The following is a 21,079-nucleotide window of genomic DNA, read 5'->3' as shown; positions in this document are numbered from 1 at the left end:
TTCACAAAGGCAATTCTGAGCCTCGACCAAGCAGTTCCAGACTGCTGCATGCTTACACCATGCTGGAGTTGAGGAATGACAACACTGTCACCACATATGTGACTTGAGGCTAAGAAGTCTAAATATGCTGTATAAATGTAAATACATATTATCAGAACAGAATGACATTTTTTCATTCAAAGCCTTTATGCTGTGGCTCTGCTGCTGGGGATTAAGTAAGCAATGATCATGCTGTTGTGAGCCAAGTCCACTGAGATACTTTTCTAAATGAATAAAAACCAGTCACTATTCCAGCTTCTACCACTCAGCAGTGAAATATTAACCCAGAAAGGGAGTTTGCTGAATATTCATTTAATCACCAGACTGGAAAAAAGTATTTAATTTTCAGTAAAACAGCAAATACACACTATAAACTGAGTGCTGAACATGTACTCATGCAAGACCATCCCTGTAACTAACTTTGTTTCTGTGCATTGTGAGAATGCTGTTTCTATATTAGCCTGGCTACCGAGATGCAGTGATTCAAATCAACAGCTTTGTCTAAGCTCTAAGCTTGAAAGCCGCTGGGCAAATATGCTTTTCATAGTAAATTTTTCCAGTCTAATATCCTTGGTGATATTAAATATATCTCACTGTGAAGGGCAATTCCAATCCATAAGATTGGATTGTTTTGCTTTTATGGAATGAGGACAATGATTAATTTGGCTGTAATTTAATCAATTCTCTGTTAATATTTACTTGACAAATTTTATTAAGTCATGTTTCAGTTTTAATCTTATCAGTGGCCATGTTCAGAGTTTTATTTCCAACCTCTTTTCAATAGTTAGTAAATAACTGACTAAACCTGAGTCTTCACTGCTTCGCAGCTTGTGTTGTCGTTTGCGTCGGTAAGAAATCAGTGTGCAATGCTGTCACTTCAATCTGGAACATTTTACAGATGTTTTCCTTATGATGCAGTGAAACAAATGACTGTACAAGGCACCAGGCAGGGCTCATTCCCATTTGGGTGTTTCAGTCATGAGACAACTTTTTCCCTCCCCCGTTGTAGCTGTCCTAAGTGGCTCTTTACTGAGAAAAACTAGAAGTGTTAAGCAATAGATGACAAATGTCTTTTCGGGGTGATCACTACAGAGATTCTTCCTTCCAAATAAGAAAGAAATGAGAAGTGGCTGAGACTGCTCTCCAGCTCCTTTCAGATATGTGGAGAATCAGGTCTACATATTTTGGCAAGTGACACACTTGCAAAGGCTCATGGATTGCATGACTGTAGGCAATGAAAGTGCTTCAGAGCATTCGCACAAACGTATCATTTATCCTTACTCAGATCAAATGCCTATGGCTGGAGATGAGAAGGAATTTTCCCTAATATTCTGCATCTTAGTTATCCATGTCCCACAGGCGAACACTATGATGTGACTGGAAGCTTGTCATCAGAAGAGATCTAAAAGTAACAGAGGGTGATATGGATTGCTGAAATACAGTAGCCTGTGAAATTCATTAATCTCTCCTGTTTATTCATGTTAATGCTTGTGAATGACTAATTACTAGATACTGTAATCCTGTACTCCTCTTCTTCCCTCCATCCTATCTACTAATTGGGACATAGAACTATTAAATAGGGATTTAAGCTACAATGGATCAGATAATCTAATAATGTAGCCAGCTCTTATGTCATGGGTGGAGAAGAGAAAGACAATTACTTAGAAATTATATGCTCCAGCAACGCTCAGCTGATAAACAGTATTTTAGAGATCAGCCAAGAAGAATTTGAGTAGCCTAAGGGAGCTAAAACCTCCTGCTGTGCTGCAATCAGCATCAGAGAACCCTTTCCCAATAAACAGCTCCGTCATATCCAGCACCAAAAATTTCCAGTCAGAAAAAACAAGGGAGGAGGTTTGTACAGAGCATGACGTCTAATGAAGACACATCTACATAACACACAAAAATTAATAGAGTTTCACTAGAAGTGGTTGTCCTGTATCAGAGAACCCAGTAACAACAAGTGTCAGGAGGAGTACCTCTTTATTTCTTATTGGGCGAAAACACGCTAGTGGAGTGAGCTAAGCTTCAGAAGTTCTGTGTTTAGAGGGCTTTTCTTTTTCCTTTTTAAAATTTGTATTTATTTATTACACTGGCTTGGCTATTCTTCAGCCAGGCTATTCGTCAGCCAGCTCTAGTGCAAGAAGTAGTTTGGATGGGACTTAAGTTTTTACCATGCTAACTTAAGTACCATTCTAACCATAAGTTGTTCCTAAGTAATCTTGCTGTCGATTAATAAGCAGGTCTTTTACAGTGTTGCTAATTTAGGAAAAAAAAACCCAAACCCCTGACATCTTTGTCTTCACAAAAGCAAGGACGGTGCTGGCATAAAGCAGTGCAGTGCTTAACGTTGGATTTAATTTTTCAATGTGAAGTAAGATTTTTTTCAAAGTACTGCCAAATAAATCTCACCTAGGGGAACAGGAGCTGCAATACAAGACAATTTGTTTTCAGACAGTACCGTAACAACATCCAGCAGTGAGCCAGAAAAAACCACACGAGGTTAAGCAAAAGTGACTGAGCCAAAAAATAATTATCATAATTATATACCAGGTAGTCAGATTAATAATGATAAAATATTTTTTCTCCCACAGTGCTGTTTATTAGCCAGCAACAGGACTTAATCTTTGCTTTGCCTGTGTCATGTTTTGTGAGAGACCTTGGAAAAAAAAGTTTGGGTTGTTGGTTTTTTTTTTTTTTCCCCTTTATTTTGTTCAGGAGTTAATCTGCAAAATACTGGCCCTGATTTTCATCATGATCAGGAAGTGTAAATAACTTGTGCTGTAAGTCTAGCCTCTCTAGCAGGAAGGATTCTAGCAGGAAGGATACATTGTCCATCCAGTGCCAGAAAGGTGGAAATACCCTTAATTTTATGTTCAGTTAAATACAGGATTTGCCTTTCTGTCCGAAGATTTCTGAATAGTTTAGCTTGGAGAGCTTGCTTGTGGAAGAACTGATTCACATGTTTATTTTCGTTGTCCCCAAATTAATGACTGCCCAACAAGATTAAACTCTCGTTGTGCTTTTTTTCTGTATGTTGTTTGCGTCCTCATGCAGAATTACGTCCACAGAGTCTTCATTACACAAAAGGTTACAGACTTTTTACTTTACAGCCTTTTAGGTTTTTTTATGGGAGAGGGATAGATTTTTTCATTAGTTTCATAGAGAAACATCTTTTTCTTCATTACCTTTTGAAAGAGATTGGAAGCCACTATTAAACCACAGTAAAACTTAAGTGTCAAGTTTATGCTTTTAATAGGGAAAACTTCCTCTGCAGAAAGGATGAGGATGCAGGAAGAGCCACCCATTGCCACCTCTGTAAGGAAAGACCTTAGGATCTTAGAGGTGTTGCTACTGGATGCTCCCCTTAATATGCCTCTATACTGCCTTCATTTCAGTACTGTGCCCTAGGGATATACCTCTGCTCGATGGTTGTTGATTAGGATCTCAATTCTCAATTGAAATGATAGTAATTGAAAATTTAATTATAGCAATTCTCTATACTGCCACCAGAACTTAATATTAGACAATGGACAAACTGAACCTTATATCAAACTTTCTATACACATTATGGTTGTTACCTCCTTCCAGTTCTTCTCAACCATATTATATATACAGCTTAATGTCCAAGTGGAAATCAGTAATGAGTGGTGTCCCCCAAGGGTCTGTACTGGGACCAATGCTATTTAATATCTTCATCAATGACATAATGGGATTGAGTGCACCCTCACCAAGGTTGTGGATGACATCAACCTGAGTGGTGCAGTTGATACACCTAAGGGAAGGGATGCCATCCCTCATCTAGTTGGACTAAATGATCTTTGAAGGTCCCTTGACAGGCTGGAGGAGCAGGCCCATGCAAACCATGTGAAGTTCAACAAGGCCAAGTGCAAGGTCCTGCACCTGGGTTGGGGCAATCCTCAATATCAATATAGACTGAGTGATGAACAGATTAAGAGCCACCCTGTAGAGAAGGACTTGGGATACTGGTGGATGAAAAATTGGATATGAGCCAGCAATGTGCACTTGCAGCCCAGAAAGCCAAAAGTATCCTGGGCTGCACCAAAAGAAGTGTGGCCAGCAGGTCGAGAGTGGTGATTCTCCCCATCTCATCTGTTCTTGTGAGAGCCCACCTGCAGTACTACATCCAGTTCTGGGGTCCCCAGTACAAGAAAGACATGGACCTATTAGAGTGGGTCCAGATGAGGCTCACAAAAATGGTCGGAAGGCTGGAACACCTCTCCTATGAACAAAGGCTGAGAGAGTTGGGGTTGTTCAGCCTGGAGAAGAGAAGGCTCCGGGAAGACCTTATTGTGGCCTTTCAATATATAAAGAGGGCTCATAAGAAAGATGGAGAGAGACTTTTTACTAGGGTCTGTAGTGACAGAACAAGGGGCAGCCATTGTAAACTGAAAGAAGGTAAATTTAGATTGGACATAAGGAAGACATTTTTTACTATGAGGGTGTTTACAACAACAGGTTGCCCAGAGAAGCTGTGTATGCCCCATCACTGGGAGTGTTCAATATCAGGTAGGATGGGGTTGAGCAACCTGGTCTAGTGAAAGCTGTCCCTGCCCGTGGCAGGGGAGGTGGACTAGATGATCTTTGAAGGTCCCTTTCAGCTCAAACCATTCTGTGAGTCTATGATACCTGCCACATCTAACCACTGTTTCCTGCTCCTAACAATTCTTTGCTGGCATTGACCTTCTTTGCTGCTTTATATGTAGAGCACCAAATATGGTGAGATATTGATCCTTGATCATGTGTATCCATGAGTATGATGATATAAACATACATCAGTTTTCTTACAACAAAAGAAAGGTATAGCACATATTTTGCAAAGATCTGTCTTTTTTTGTTTCTAATTTCTGTCTAAGAATGTGATTCCTTTATGTCATAGACATAATTTATTAAGAAAATATCATGCGGAAAAATGGTTTGTGAAAGTAAATATTACCCAATTTGGAAGTAAAAAAACCCAAAGAAAACCAAGGTTAACAGGAACTGTATTATGACCCTGAAAGACATGCTCTAAGACTGCAGTTATCTCACCGGCATACTCCATGCTGGTTGCATATATTTATAAAAGACACCAATGAGTCATATGTAAACATTTTGATTATAAAGATTTTCTTCATTTTCCCACAGACTTGCTGCTTTCAAACAGCTGCATCCCATTCCTGGGCTCAACAGAGGGGCTTGATTTTCGAACCCTGCTGCTAGATGAGGAGAGGGGCCGGCTGCTAATCGGGGCTAAAGACCACATCTTCCTGCTCAACTTGGTTGATTTAAACAAAAATGTAAAAAAGGTCAGTTTATTTTCCAGAGAGTTAATCTCATAAGTTTAATTTTGTTCCTTTTTCTCTCTCTCTTTGTTTTTTTTCCCTTCACTGGGTAACTGGCAGATTCATTGTGCAATGCTGTGTACCAGGATTCGATAATCTCACCTCCTATAGTTATACAGATTATTTTTAATAAATTTTAATAAATTGAACTTCTCATGGTATATGAGCTCCTGTGAGACTGATGTTCTGCAAGAGGTCAACTACCTGGAGAAGCCCTGCAGTGCATGAAAGTAATATCAAAATATCAGCAAATAGGGAAAAATGCAGCTCAGAGTGTTTGCTTCTTAATTTCTCTGGTCATGGTCACCCTCCTCAAATAAAAGCATTTGAAAGAAGATAACTGAAGATAGCTCTTTCCTTGCTTCCTGGCATCACTGGGATTATATTACTGTGATATTAAACAGAGCAGAGGCATTTTTGATGTTTAAATTATAGTAAAAATGTTACTAACATTTGTATTAATATCTAGAATTACTAGTGATAGGAGGAGCTTCCACTGGGATCTACTGTACTCCCATGCCCTAGGACAATGTGTTACCTCCAGGTAATAAGATGGCAATTTAGCCTTTGGTATTTCTAGCAGACATGATGAGCTTTTGTAAGCACAAGTGACTGCTCCATGTAAAAAACAGATGCTTGCACAGGAACACACATGAAAACTGCTTTCCTGCTTGTTCCAGATATGTTACTTACTGAAGAAAATTTAAATTCTCAGCTGTGTTTGATATTTTCTTTAAGCACCAGGAGGAGGTTTTAAATTACTAAGTTCTGCTGTCAGCTCTGAAGAGGTAACTGACCCTGAATTAATACAACTGCAATGCAGGGGCTTAGCAGGTGTAACAGGAGACTATTTTGCCCCACATGTTTGAGCGCAACTTGCTGTCGTTGTGTAGGAGAGCTATAGTACCAGGCTGAATATCTTATTTCTTATTTTGACTTCTGCAATGCTCCATATGCCAGTTTCTTTAAAACTCAGATTCTGAGCGTTTCAGGAAATGTCTTACCTCAGGTGCTTTATCAAACACTTAACTTGCATCTGCCATCTCAGTAGTTTACTCAAAAGCCGGCACCTCCTCAGGATATTGCATTAATAACGGCATTATTCATATTGCAGATTTTCAGACTACAGATTAATTTCTGGCATAGGCTTTCTGTAGAAAACAAATTTTGTTTGTGTGAAAAGCAGATTTCTGTTTCTGTGGGATGCTGCTTACCTCCTGAGAGATGCTGAGTGCTGTCACCTCCTGTTATGTTCAGCGGGCTCGATTAGTTCAGAGCTTTCTGGAGGCGGTAGCACCCTGCTTGATCCTCCCCTCTGTCCAAGCTGGTAACATTTTCCCTTTAGCCAAACCACCACTGATCATTATGGATGTTGTGCTTTCCAAGAAGAGCAGAACACAGACTGAGCCAGAAGAATTAGTGTGCAACCAGACAGTGCCATTTAATATAGACATTGTAGAGCAAAGGCTCACTATATATTGGAATGAAAATTTGCATTTGGTAAGCTGAATAGAGAATGTATGCCTACATATCTGTGGTAACCTGAAAGAAGGGAATAAAACTCATAACCACTTGCATATCTGGACTAAAGAAATTATTGTCTGCAGGTTCAAGTACTTCTACTTCTTAGTTTAACCATTCAGGTCATCTTTAACTTTTCAGACAAAACACTGAGGAAAAGTATATTTAAATAGCTAAAACTGACTGAAAAGCTTCGCAAAGGATCTTGGTGTGCTGATTTCCAAGATCTCCATGGGCATTCAGCAACTTTAGAAACTTATCCTCTTAGGTAAATGCCCAGGTAACATGAGATGATATCACACAAGTGTTTCTCTTTGGTTCCTCCGTGCTGGGCTGGTAGAAACTTGTTTGGGGAGGGAAGAGATGAGATGAAGGAAGTTGCACGAGAGGTTGTGTATAAATCTCAGTCACTGACGAGGTTCCAACGCTAAAGGATACTTTCCAGTAGCGGCAAAGTGTCAGAAAGTAGCATTTGCCGGTGCTGTGTTTAGACTGACCGTGGTTTGGGTTGGCGCCAGGCCAGGCGGCTCGCTTCCAGGCTTTCCCGGTGCGAAGAAACCACACATGTTGAGACTACAAGGGTCTGAAGTGTGTCCTTTGTACTCCTCTGAAGTAAGAGTCATCTGGAAAAAAAGAATCTGCTTATACACAGCCGCTAAAATGAGAAGTAATTGATTAGAATATTAAGTTTCTGCCTATAAGCGATGTGTTTACTAATGACTTTGAGGAAAGAGGGTTAAAAGACAGCAAGTTGAGGGGGTAAGAGAGGTGTAAGAGCTTTGAAACTAGAATGCAAGATTGTGCGTAGTTTGAGGTTTTCTTTCCTTAAAACAAAACTGAACATGAACTGTAGAATGCTCTATACTGGGTAGATTCAGATTATTTAAAAAAAGCTCTCAATTTCAGATATTTGTTATATTAAGAACTACTGATACCTCAAAAAGCCAAGTCAGGATCCCCAACAATTTAGTCTCAGAAAATCCTCATCTGTGGATATAATTACTTGGCAAGATTATATTGTAGAGTCTGATGCTCTATATTAAGACATTTCTGGAATAGTATTCAAAGAAACATCTAAAGCATTGTATCCTGCTCCCTTCTCTAATGTATACATATATATCATTTAATAATGTCCTTTTTACAACCTAATTATTTGCCTAAATTAGTTAATTTAACTTACATATATTCAATTATGGCTTTATTTCCTGGAATATTTTTCCTGATGAAATAAATCAATAATTCTTCTGGAGTTCCAATTTCTCAAATCATTATAGTTTTTATTAAATTTATTGCGTAATTGGTTGAAAACTTCCTTAGCTGGCAGTTTGAAAAAATCCATCTAGTTTCCAGTGCTTGCAAACCTCATTATAAAACAACAGTATAATAGAAAAGTCCTCCACAATGAAGGACAAATGCAGAAAGCTAAAATGGTTGCACTCTACAGATATCTAAAGCTTAGCAAAGGATAATCATCTTTCTGTAGCAGGGATATAATTTCTGTGAAGTCATCCTGAATAGAAGCCTCTAGCTCCTATTGCAGCAATAGCATTATCAAGTGGCATAGTCTTTTCTTGAAAGATCCTGAGGTGCCTGACAAGTGTTGCATGCTATTTGTGAACTGGAAGATTTGTGGTTTCTTTCTATGAGTAAAATAAAGATGTTCAGAAAAAGAAAGCAGAAAAGAGCAGCAACCTATGTTTATCACGGCATTGCAAATGTAGACAATAAATCCAAAGATAACTAGGCCATAACCAGTAGAAGTGCAGTGTAAAACAAACAAACATACGTGTTTAATAGCATGAGAGGCTAGAAAGCTGGAAAAGAAATTCTATAGGAATCCTAAGCTCTGGGGTCCTGCTGGAAAGATTACTTTGGTACATAGAATTTTCTTGTGAGTTTGCCTAAAGCCTTTGTTATTTTACTCCTTAAACTAAATAAATACTAAATACAAAATGTTTTCAGCTGGGTAAACACTTATGAAATAGCTGCAAAGAAATGGTGCACCTTTCTGTAAGTCCTGTGCTCGCTAACAGTGCAAGCGGGGTTATATGTCAGCACTATTATCACCGTGTAATCTGCAGCGCGACCCGCCCATCTCTGCAGGAATAGGAATGCTATCAAGGGCTGACAAGCTTTTGAAAAGCTGCCAACCTGCAGGAGCTGTCAGTGCTAGAAGACACAGCCACATGTGGGCCAAATAGATAAACATGTCAGATCCCCAATAGCAGCTTTGGAACAAGTTGTTTTCATCTGCCCCAGTGTGTATTGGCACAGGGTCACAAATTATCGTTGCTTGGAGCATCCTTAGTTTCTAGTTGCTACTATTTTTTTGGCATTACCAGGTGCAGCTGTCTTGTGACTTATCCTTTAATGCCCTCTTGTATTGATTTTTATCTGTATTTCACAGTAAAAAATACATATGCATGTGTATATATATATCAGCTGGGTAAATGCTTATGAAATAGCTGCAAAGAAATACTGCACCTTTCTATAACTCCAGTGCTTACCAACAGCCCAAGTGGGGTTATATGTCAGCACTAGTATCACTGTGCAATATCTGCAGTGTGACCCACCCATCTCTGCAGGAAGGGGAACATATATACAAATACATATGCATATTTATGTAAAACAGCACCCTCGAGATACAGGAGCTGAATTTTACCTTCATTGCTCTGGGAAACCTCCTGTCAGTCCATAAAAGCATGGTCTCAATTAGGAAGGAACCCAGTGGGAATTTAGCCAGTACTGAAGGGAGGCTTTGGTTCTTGCCATCAAGCCAGAGCCTCAGGAATACATACAGAGTCTGAGATGTTTATTGCAGCCTTGAAACACAGTAATACCAAGATTGGTCTTTCCTAAACAAATATGTGCTGCTTATTCTATAACTCAAAGGAATTTAGCTTTCTGCCTGTCAGCAAAAGCTGTAGACTGTCTGAGGGTGAAGCTTTCTTGACCTGTCAGAAGAAAAAGGCTTACCAGGCAACATCACTGAAGGCCAAAGAGTCATGTGGAAACCAGTGGAAATATCTAAAGTTCTGAAAGTGGGCGCATGAGGACTGGGAAAATCTAGAATAAACCCAGTGGAACTGGAAGAGGATGGTCATGAGTCTATCTGGGATTACATTGGTTTGTTCTCAGTCTCTGTGAGTAGAAAAAGTTCTAAGAAACTCATTGAGGTGAGGCTGAGATTTGACAGGGGCATGGTTTGACCCTCCGCACATGGGGAATTAGTTTCCAGGAGTAAATGGATACTGATGGCTCTGCTTTTGAAACAAAGGGAACTTTTCTGGGTGTTGCAGGTCATAGGATACTCACTTCCACCTATTTTAGAGTATTTCCCTTCCTCCCAAAATTAATAGAAATAGAAACCATCTTATCTATCATTTGTAATAAAACAAGACTGTTTTTACTGGGTACCCATACAGTTTAGTGTCCTGTCCCCAAAGATGGTCAGCAGTGGGCACTGAAAGAAGAGTGTAAGAAGAAGCTATAATGGTGCTTCAGGTTAGGGACTTCCAGAGACAGAGGTGATAACTTTGTGCTTGCTAGCCCTTGGAGGGCCCTTACCATTGAGCTATTTAACTCTTGTTTTGAACCTCTGAAAACCTTTTGGAGTCCATAAAATCATTTGACAGACTTAAATTTAGGCACCTGTGTAGACAAGGCGGAAGCTTTTCAACGGTGTTTACAGGCACAAAACAACAGAGAGGGGCAAGACATGAAGAAAGCAGTATGTAACCAGAATGACAGCAATCCTAGGTGGAAGAGAGTGTCTCTGTTATTTCCTTTTGCATTGTTGCCATAAATTATGTTTCCATAAACATCCACTGTCATTTTTATATTTTACCCATATGTTTAGGTATAAAGAATCACCAGTATCCTGCCCTCTGAAAACATTTGCTCATATTGGGCTTTGACTGTTTCAAAGGCAGGATTTGTCTTCAGTCTGAAGTGATAAACATATCAGGAGCAATGCCATTTACCCTAAAAATCCTGGTGTACGGTTTCCTTTTAGGAGAAACAGACGGTAGTCAGAAGTCTGCTGTGGTTACACTGTGGAAAATGAAGTGTAAAAGCACTGAAGCCTTTCAAGATTTAATCCAGTGTAAATGAAATCAGCATCTGGTCCATTTTCTTTAAGCTTTCACATATGCTCATAACGTACACATGAAAATGCACTTTTCAGAAAATGCTTAAGTACTGAAAGCATTGGCTACTTCTTAAATTGTGTTGGAGGATGGATCACAGTTTAAGAGGAGAACTGTGGCATGTGGAGGTCTTGCATTGTCTCAGACAGATGCAATATAAAAAGCCCATTTGGTTCTAATAAGAGGTTTCACCCTAACAGCCATTTGCCAAATTTAAGCTACCAAAAGCCTGTGAATGTGTCATCCAAATACATGACCGCTATTTCCCTCTGACTTCCAGTGCATTTTACTCAGTTTGACAACACCGTGAAAATAAAGAATGCCATACACTGACACTGGCACTTCCCACAGTGTTGTAAATCACTCTGAATCAATCCTCATATCCTCTTTCCCTCTCCTCCTTGTGCCATATCAAATTATATCTTTCAGAGATCCAATTTTATGCTACTATGAAATAATAGGAGTTGGAAATTCCAGTCAAGTATCTCCCTGGATGTATATTTGAGGTATGGGAATTAGCACATCAGGTGTAGGAATACCTGTTGAAAGAAGGAAGGCCTGTGGCACACATAAAACACATTTAAGAATACATTCCTGGTTTTTAGGGATCTCTAAGTGTTTCTGAGAGTTAGCTAAACCTTGATAAAACTGTTAAAAAGAAAACTAGGTGAAAAAATCTAACTCTAAAGACAGCCTGGTTAGGTTTCAAATACAGGGAGAAATTCAGATAAGGAACTTAAATGTATTAACTTCCTTTCTTTGCTGATGACTTTAAAATATTGAATTCCAGAGTACAGCAAGTACAGTGGGAGCCAGTTACAAGAACTGTTTAGGGTAACCTTCCTCTTAGGATTTGTGTATGAGAACAATCTGTCCAGTTCCCCAAGCTGTGGACTTCCCATACCGCACACATGAATGCAACAGATGTGAGGTATTTAGAGAGCAACTGGTATACAGGCATGGTATGCTAAAATCAGTTCATTTTCCCGTTAATTAAAATACTCTTTGTTTTCAGCAAAATAATACTAAAACAGCATTAAATTCTTTCCAGTGTTTGTTGGGAAATTCAATAAATTTCTAATGCTTGCAGTAATTTTCAGTGAAGTGACCCAGGGTCAGTGTACAGAAGTGACAAATGTCCTAGTTCTCAGGCAGCAATCCATGAACACCCACTCTTATGGTATTGGGGTGTGACATTTATGATATTATCTTATGCAGCAGTGTGTCAGTCTTATTGGATCACTGTTGTGTCTTTTCTCAGTGCTCCTTGATCTTACTATTTTTCTTTACTTTTCATTTTTTAGCTATGAATTATTAAGTTCTTCAGGAAAAAAAGGCAAGTCACATTATTGTCATTTTACTGGTGGGAAAACTGAGACCTGACTGTCACATATAGTAGGGCAATAGCAAAACTGGGATTAGACTGTCTCCTGGTTTACTTAGTGTTTTTGGATCATGTTGCCCTCTTTACTGTACCCGCTTTATGGTCACATTGGGCTGTCATCAATCCTTTTTTTTTTTTTTTTCACACAGGGAAGTAGTTTCTCATGGAGGAGAGTTTCTCAGGGGGAGTATATTGCATATGCCAGCGTGACAATGGGTTTACAGCTCAATATGGCTTTGTTCTTTGGAAGCTGCAGTTGGAACGGTTGTATGGTGAATTCACTCATACCAATGAGCTTAAGCTTCCGAGTTATGGTCTACATGATTCACAAAGCCTTAATGAGATATTTTGATGCCCAGGAAGCTGTAATTTTATTGCATGCCTTTCCTTAAGCATCAATATAATGAATATCTAGTACATACAATAAAACAAGGGAAGAAAGCAGGCTTTCTCTTACTGCATCAAGCAGCTGTTTAAAATCAGTATATTTTCCTCTAAGTGCTTCTACCACCTCTTATTCCTTCAAAATAGGAAGGAAGCAATCCCTTTCTTTACAGGACTCAAATTCAGAGTGAGTGTTACGAGACACGCTGATCACCTATGTCCTTCACTCCAGATACGGACACATACTGCTGGTGCTACATGTACCACTAATAAAACACTTCGGGGTTTCTTGTACCAGAGACTGTACTGATAGAGAAGTGCTGAAGCACGTGTGCAGCGTCAAGCACGTGAGAGGCTCCACTGAAACTCCCAGGGCTGCTGAAAGCCGTCAACCTCAATGCGACACTCAAGTGCTTGCTGCTGGCATGAGCGTGACTATCTTGGGGACATAGAACTGGAAGGAGTCATGTTAGTCAATTGGTCTCACTCCCTGCTATCACCAGCAACTACCTCATGTAGCAGTTATTCCTTTCATAACCTGGTCCAAATCTGCTGTAAGGGGCCTTGTGGGATACTTCATGCAACTTCTTGAGCAACGTTGTTGCTATAGACCAGAACCTTGCTACTCTGATGTTTCAGATTTATTTTTTTTTAAATCTGCAATCTGTATTTATTTATGACCAGTTTATACCCGTTACCTCTGACTGTTTATAATTCTGGTCTTTGTAGCCTTTTGATACTTCCTGCGTAATATTACCAGTCTTCATTTGTGTTAGTGATGCTTCCCAACTTTGTGTCATCTGCACATGTTGCAGAGTGCTGGGTTTTTGCCAAGGCTACGGAAGGGTATAGGAAATAGGATGAGCTCTGACACTGTTTCTTGAGGAACTCCATGAGTAACTCTCTACCATAAGTTCTTTACCTATCAGACAATTTCTTTGTCTAATAATACCTATTTTTGCCAGCTGAGCTAATAAATTCCCATGTGGCAACTTATGAAATACTTAATTGGAGCCCTGACGAAGAGGAGCTCTACCACATTAATGTAGTATGCAATTCAGCTATGTTATTAAAGAAAAGTACAATATTAGGGTGGAATAACAGCTCTTTACCAAGTTATATTGTCTTTTGTACCATACTCCATCTTCATCGGAAACTTAAATTATTCCTTCCCTAACTAAAAATTTGTTTTGAAGCCTTACAAACAGATGAAATAAGACCAATAGGCCTGTAATTTCCTTAGATATCTTGTGTTCCTTCTCTGTTGCGTTGTGGCAATATATAGTATTTTCCACTCTTTTGGTAAAGCCCTGCATCATCCCAGATTTAGTAACTTCATCAGAAATGATTCTTGGAAAAGCGGTAATTTCATAAAACAGTTTCTTTAGAATCAGAGTTCACCATTTTATTTTTGAGCATCACTTCCCCTAAGGATTTATAATCTAAGTGTTAGCCTAGGAACAAAATTGGATAGGGAAAGGTAGATACAGAAAGATGAGGAAAATACTCACTTGTAACCAGTATTGTTAATGCATGACAGATGGCAGCTGGAATGAAACTCTTAGAAGTGAGTCCAGCTATTGTTTATATATACACATAATGATATCTATAGCAACCACATATCAATTTATGTACGTAAATGATCTTTTTTTTTTTTAAATTCACTTTTGCCTTTTTGTTCCTTTCTTATAGTAAAAATGCGTGTTTGGAGGAAGAAAAAATGTTACTTTTAGAAATTACTCTGCTTCTGATCTGAAAAGGACCTTTGTGGTTTTTAATGTTTTGTTTTAATCAGAAATCAATTTCCAGCTACCCTTTAAAGTGATACCTTATCTGTCCTACACTTATGTACTACTTAATTTTGTACGCCTGGGAGGTTTTCTTTCACTCTGCTAGCAGAGAACTTATTAACTTGCATTTATTAGGAGATTTTAATTTCTTTCCTGTTGCTAAATTTAAGAAAATATTTGTAGAATGATCTAAAAGTAATGGTAAGGTATATTTTTTTATTGGGCTATAGAAGATAAAATCAGGAAATCATGGCAGTAGCCGACCTTTGGAATTTCGATATGGATATTTTGCAAGGAAAATAAACTGAAGATTAAGAGAAGAAAATAATCCTGTTTAAGTATATAGTTCACGTATTTCAAATAGTTACATTCTTCCCTTAAATTCAGTAACCCCACCTAGCTATCCTAAGATTTCTCCAGACATTTCAAATATAGATGCAACCATAAAATATATTATATATATAATTTGTGCTGTTTGTAACATGAAATGAGTATAATTTTACATGTCAATGTTGTTGTCACCATTATTATGTATTGGTTGTTTGGTTGTTTTTTTTTTTTTTCTTTATTTGAGGTTTTACTTTTTGAGGAATTTAGGAAAAAGTCTTTGTTAAATAAGACATTACCATTGTCAATTCAGCAAGTGAACTAAAAAAAATTATAAAACAAAATGACCAATTTCAAAGCATCAAACCATCTACAAGCTCGAAGATTTTAAATATAAAAGAAACTACTGGAGCATCTAGTCTTACTTTTTGTATATTGTGAAACTAAGTAACTTGTCTGAATAAAATATAATACTAAGACTTAATTTCACCCCCTACAGAAAAGTCAACACAGATGCATGCAAATAAGCTTATGCATGTGAAAATTCACTGAGACTATTTTACATATGTAAAGTTACTTGTGTGTCAGTGTTTGAAGGAACCAGACCTGTGGTACTGTTACACAGCATGTGATCTAATAAAAAATTAAGTTTATGCTTTCTTGCTCAGCACATTGGCTCATTATTTATTATGCAATTTTCTTGACCTATTACAATTTAGAACTGACAGTTTCTGGGAACCTCTCATTTCTGTCATGGAAAGCAAATAAATATCACTTTAAATCCCCCATATATAATTGCAAATTGATTTTAAAGTTGGATCACTTAGCTTCACTTTTCATTGTCTGATGTAGCCTTGTATAATGCTAAATACTGAGGCTGTTGAGCAGCCAGAAAGTAAAACAATTGACATTTTAATGATAATTGACTGTGGTTAATTATCATAGAAAAGGGAGTGTGTATATCTCAGCCTTGTACGACAAACACTATTTCCCATGAAGGAATCTGCAGCAGAATTGAGGGTAGAGTTGAGTCCATTAATATGTGTGATGCTTTCAAGCAGATGTCTTTGAATGTAACTGCGCTTCCCAAAGCAGGGATATGGTTCTTCTATGTAGTTGGCAAGGACAGCTGGGCACTTTGAAAAGCCTACAGAGGGACATCTTGTCTACCTAACTGGATACCTAAACTTTGGCCAAAAATCTCCAAAACCCCTCAAAGACCTCTAGCCTTCTCTGTTACTGATACAGGGATCTTAGGCAGAATTGAGCATAAAGTTTATGTACAAGAGAACTGAAGATCAGATCTCAGCTTAAGTCTCCTTGGCCAAATGTATTTGGAGATCCATGATCTTATATTCCTCCAGCTGTTCCTTTTCATCAGCTTTTCTTCACCAGCACCTCTTAAGCCTCATGTCTCCTCCTTAACCCAGTGGCACTTGCACCAGACCACTGCTACAAGTAAGACTCATCCCACTCTGCCCAGGCAGCAACCAGATGAGTTCACTGGCGTTACCTTCAGCTCTTCCCAATGGCTTTGCAATGTTCCCAATACTTTCCTCTGTACTTTCTGGCATCGTATACTGTGTAATCCAGACACACTGGCGCAGCTGATTTCAGATTGCATTTTAGTACCTGGATGCTATCATGACATTCTGAGAAAATGCTCTGGGAAAGTAAATTTGTGCTCCGGTGCTGAGATGTTGTTATTCTGACTTTAAGTAAATATTGCTGTAAAGGGTTAAGGTTTAAGTAACTTAAAATACATTATCTTTACTAAGAGCTTCTAATCAGAAAGGTAACTAAATTCACTTGAGAGGAAATTAATTTCCTTGCAGAAAGCCAATACATCCATTTTCACTGGGAAGAGAAGAGGAAGAAGTGAAATAAAAAGACCGTTTCCAGATTGAGAGGAACACTGACTGTAGATTTTGGACAGTGATAAAGCTATTTGCCACAGAGAACTCTCTCGCTTTCCTTACTAGTGTGGGACCGAGCCTGTGTATGTGGCAAGCCACATACTACAAGGTGCCAAGAGCTGGATGAAAGAAAGGAAATATTACAGCAGTTAACTCCTCTTGCATGTGGTTTAGTTGTGCATCCTTCCTTGATGACGATTTTTTTCAAATGCATATTATAATAATTCTTTATTCCTATATATTTCACTATTTAAGATTTTATAAAGTGTGATTTGAGACTCAACACTACTCTAAAGCATCTGTGACTACTAGAAATCTGCATACTGGTTCCTGGGATTTGAGGCAATTTCCTACCCAGTATTTGCTCAAAAATTAGTGTGATTTGTTGTTGTTATAATTAACCATGAGAAATGGCTGTAGCTTTGTCTTGTCAAAATAAGAAGGAAGAAAGATCCATGTTTAGCATGGTGATTCTGAAAGACTTTATATTTAACTTGTATTTTGAATTTAATAGAATCAAACATATACTCAATAATATCCAATTTTGACTGTTTAATTGAAATCAGTGAGCCAGAACCTGAACTGTTGTTCATTGATATTTCTTCACTAACATAATTGGGGTTACAGTAACTGATAGTAATTTGTCATCTGGCTCCATCTACACCAAAACCTAGTTTGTAGAATTCTGTAGTGCAGATGAAAGAAGAAAGAGAAACAGTAATAAGATATGCTACCAATTATCTAAGGTACATGATTCTCCTCTAAACTTCTATGTCAATTTCTCAGTAAACTCAGTTAGTGTTGATGGGTAACATTTTTAAACTGCATGCTATTGATTTCCATCAAATGTACTTTTTGTTCTACAAATTTCCCTTAAGCTACCTTTAGCTTTTTGAACAAAACTTCTTTTCTTTTGAAAATTGGCAGTAACAGCGAAGTATTTTTTTTGTAATGGTTTTGCCAAGTTCACTGGACTAAATTCATCACAAATGTAATTTGCCCTGTTTTGCAGTCAGTTTAGTTTCAAGATGATTTGGCTCATCATATCTTTGAGAAAAACACCCAATTCATAATGGTGACAAGGTGTGCTAGCCAGATCAACTAAGTACTTTTTTTAAAGGTACATGTAGTCAATGAAGAAATGAACAAAGAACAGGGGGTTTGATTTAAAGCCTCTTCACTTTTTGTAATGGAACCCCATATCTGAAGTCATGTTCATTTCAATTTACATGCAAATTCCTTCAAGGTGCATAAATCTGTTTTAACTGTTCATTCAAGGAAACAGTTAAAATACAGTCACAGGACAATTTATAATATTTATAATCTTTGTCTCATTTTAACTGTTACAGATTTACTGGCCTGCAGCAAAAGAAAAAGTAGAATTATGCAAATTAGCTGGGAAAGATGCCCATGTAAGTATGGTATATATTTTTTAATTATTGCTGAGAATATCGCATATCTGTGTATTTGTTTCTAAATGCACAAAATGGGTTAGTAAGCTGTTCTTACATTTTTTTCCTGAACTAACAAACTAAGTGTTTTTTCTTCATTTAAAAAAATGTTACACTTTATTTTTTTCTTTAAATGTTAATGCTTCAGAAAAAATATTCAATATTGCAAACAGCAATCATGCTAAGCCATCCTTGTATGTAATAAATGCAGTTGAGAGATGAATGGACTTTCCTCTGAAATGTATCCCAGTCGATACTCCCCTGAAATCCTTTCTTTCCCATCAAACTGCTTCTTTTTTCTTGGGAATATCCTGAATGTAACTTCATTATAATCCATTAACAAAACAGAGTAACAGAGCAGAGTACAAATTAACTTAATTTGCAGACAGCTGCAGTTAAGATTAAAACAGAATCTCAGACTCATTAGCTTTTCCCTGGAACCACAAATCTTCTTTAGGAAGTCTCTTTAGGAAGGGTATTTAAGGTGCATTCATATATACAATAAAACTTTCATATCTCTTTTGCATAGCACAGATTACATCATGTGTCTAGAGCCCACTATAAATGTAAACATTTCCTGGCTGTATAATAAAATTTCTTCCTTTTCTCTCCACAAATCTTGTCGTTTCTATCCAGGTTGTCTGTTACCAAGGTGGACTCCAGCTCAAAACACTCTCTCAGCTCTCTGCCTCAGGAATTTCAACTTTTTATCCTAACTTATTGCTACCCTTATCTTCACAGCAGACAAAAACTAAACAACACCTCTGCTGAGCACTGGGAAAATTCTGATACCAGTCTATATGGAGGATTTGTGCTGATCTATTTCTACACTAACACAAAAGGAAAGGGACCAGAGAGGGGAATATTTGTTTTGGACATAGATCATAAATATCTCCTTTTTGCTTCCTACATTGTCTCTGCAGCTTGCCTCTCACTTAGGTCTAGGGTAGTAGCTTGAACGTATGAGTAGCTCTTGTGTATTCCCTCCTAAGTACCTTGTTATACGTATATGTATTTATTTAATTTTGGGGAAGGCTGCAGCAAGCCTTTCCTATTACCCCATGTAGCACCCTTGCAGCGTGCAGCAGCCACCTGTGCTACTTACCAGCAAAGACCAAGCCCAGCTAGAGCCAGAACTGACCCGAGCATCCCATAGGACTCAGAAATGCCCAAATAAAAGTGACCAGTAGGATGTGGTTGGTGCAAAGAAAGTTCACTCATACACAAAACATACCCTTGGAAGTATGCTGAAGCCCTTCAGTCCACCACAATGATTTCTATCATGTAATCTTTGGTGTTAAAGCTTGTGCAGAACCCTGAATTGGGAGCAAAGGCAGGAGGATTGGTAGCCAGACTAACCCAATGGCTCTCCGACCTCTGCCCAGTTGTTGACAGGGGTTGTTTGCTGCAGCACAGGTTGAGCAGATATCCTCCAAACTGTGCTGTAACCACATAGCTTCTTGTGGCTGTAAGCATTATAGCAGAATTAGGCTTGCAAGTCTGATTGATGAACTGCCTAGTAGATAGCCACTGCAAAAATGTAGCCGTCACAACTTTGAACTATTTGGTAAACAGTCTCTGCTACAGTATTTTTGAGTTTAAATACACCAATACTATGGCTATAACCTAGTGCAATGTATAATGTTAAAGAGAAGAATAAACATGAAAATTAACCTTTCTCTTTCTTTTCCCAATAGACAGAATGTGCCAATTTTATCAGGGTTCTTCAGCCCTACAACCGAACCCATGTTTATGTCTGTGGCACAGGAGCGTTTCACCCTCTCTGTGGATACATTGAACTTGGAACTCACAAAGAGGTAATTTAATTTCTTCACTACTCTGACATGTCAAGGAATAACCCTCATCTTGTTTAGCATTCATCATAGATTGGAAAATACTATGTGAGTGTGTAAAAAATGAACTGACAGCAGCTTGCATAAATAACAGGGTAAATGGTGGATTTTGCAGGTCAGACGGGAACTCTTGTTCTCACATTTGATATGTGCATATTGCTTTTGAACAAAGCCCTTTCCTCAGTAAGGCTTAATACACAAAGTTCTTCAGAATGACACTTTCATATGATTAACTAAGTGAAGAGAACATTTAACCCAGATGTCTTTCTTCCTAGTAAGTCATTTCTGCACATACTTTCTGCTTACGTACACACACACACACGCATGCAGAGTTCAAGATGACACTCATAGTTCTATCTTTTAATGTACATATACCCTTGGTCCACAGAGATGGTTTCCTATTCTTTGTGCATGAGAGTAATACACAGTTTGTAAATGGTCTCTGAGCCTGAGTCCAAGGACGACATCTCAGGACCTTGCACATGGTTTGCAGCCCTGTCGCTAAGTAGATGTTGGGTGTCCTCCATCACTAGTGGCATATTCCTGAACTGAAGTTAGCAGCTGATTGGTCTTCCTTTGCTGATGACAAAGAAATCTCGATCCTAAGTGGTAGATGTTTGAGACCTAACCCCCACAACAGAAGAATTTTGGTGTTGTGTCAAGCAGCCACTTAGTACACAAGTCTCTTTTTAACTCCTATATGTATAACACCTTGGCTATATTTATAACACTGGCTCTGTTCTCAGACAGTGTCGAGATGTGACCTGTCTAGCTGCTTGCCTGTGGTGTAGGCTTCCTATGCTGCTATAGAAATAGCTTTCTCTTTTCTTTGGGTCTCAGAGAAATCTAGAATATAAGAAATGAGGTCTAATGATATGTTATTAAATGGAATAACCTGAAATATGTACACATCAGAGTTAT

General features: G+C 38.3%; 1 protein-coding gene across 2 annotated transcripts in view; it reads left to right on the top strand.

The window, feature by feature from the left end:
- Positions 1-21,079, top strand: part of SEMA3D (semaphorin 3D) — a 144,654-nt gene that overhangs the window by 58,293 nt on the left and 65,282 nt on the right. For both annotated transcript variants that reach the window (XM_050892176.1, XM_050892185.1), the window contains 3 exons: positions 5,188-5,348; positions 18,204-18,266; positions 20,003-20,122. In XM_050892176.1, the coding sequence (XP_050748133.1) occupies positions 5,188-5,348; positions 18,204-18,266; positions 20,003-20,122 (344 nt within the window). The remainder of the gene's footprint in view (positions 1-5,187; positions 5,349-18,203; positions 18,267-20,002; positions 20,123-21,079) is intronic.

This window comes from Gymnogyps californianus, chromosome 1, assembly GCF_018139145.2.
Source record: "Gymnogyps californianus isolate 813 chromosome 1, ASM1813914v2, whole genome shotgun sequence".
Lineage (NCBI taxonomy): Eukaryota > Metazoa > Chordata > Aves > Accipitriformes > Cathartidae > Gymnogyps > Gymnogyps californianus.
Note: the sequence above shows the minus strand (reverse complement) of the source record. Positions and strands in the feature narration are given on the sequence as shown.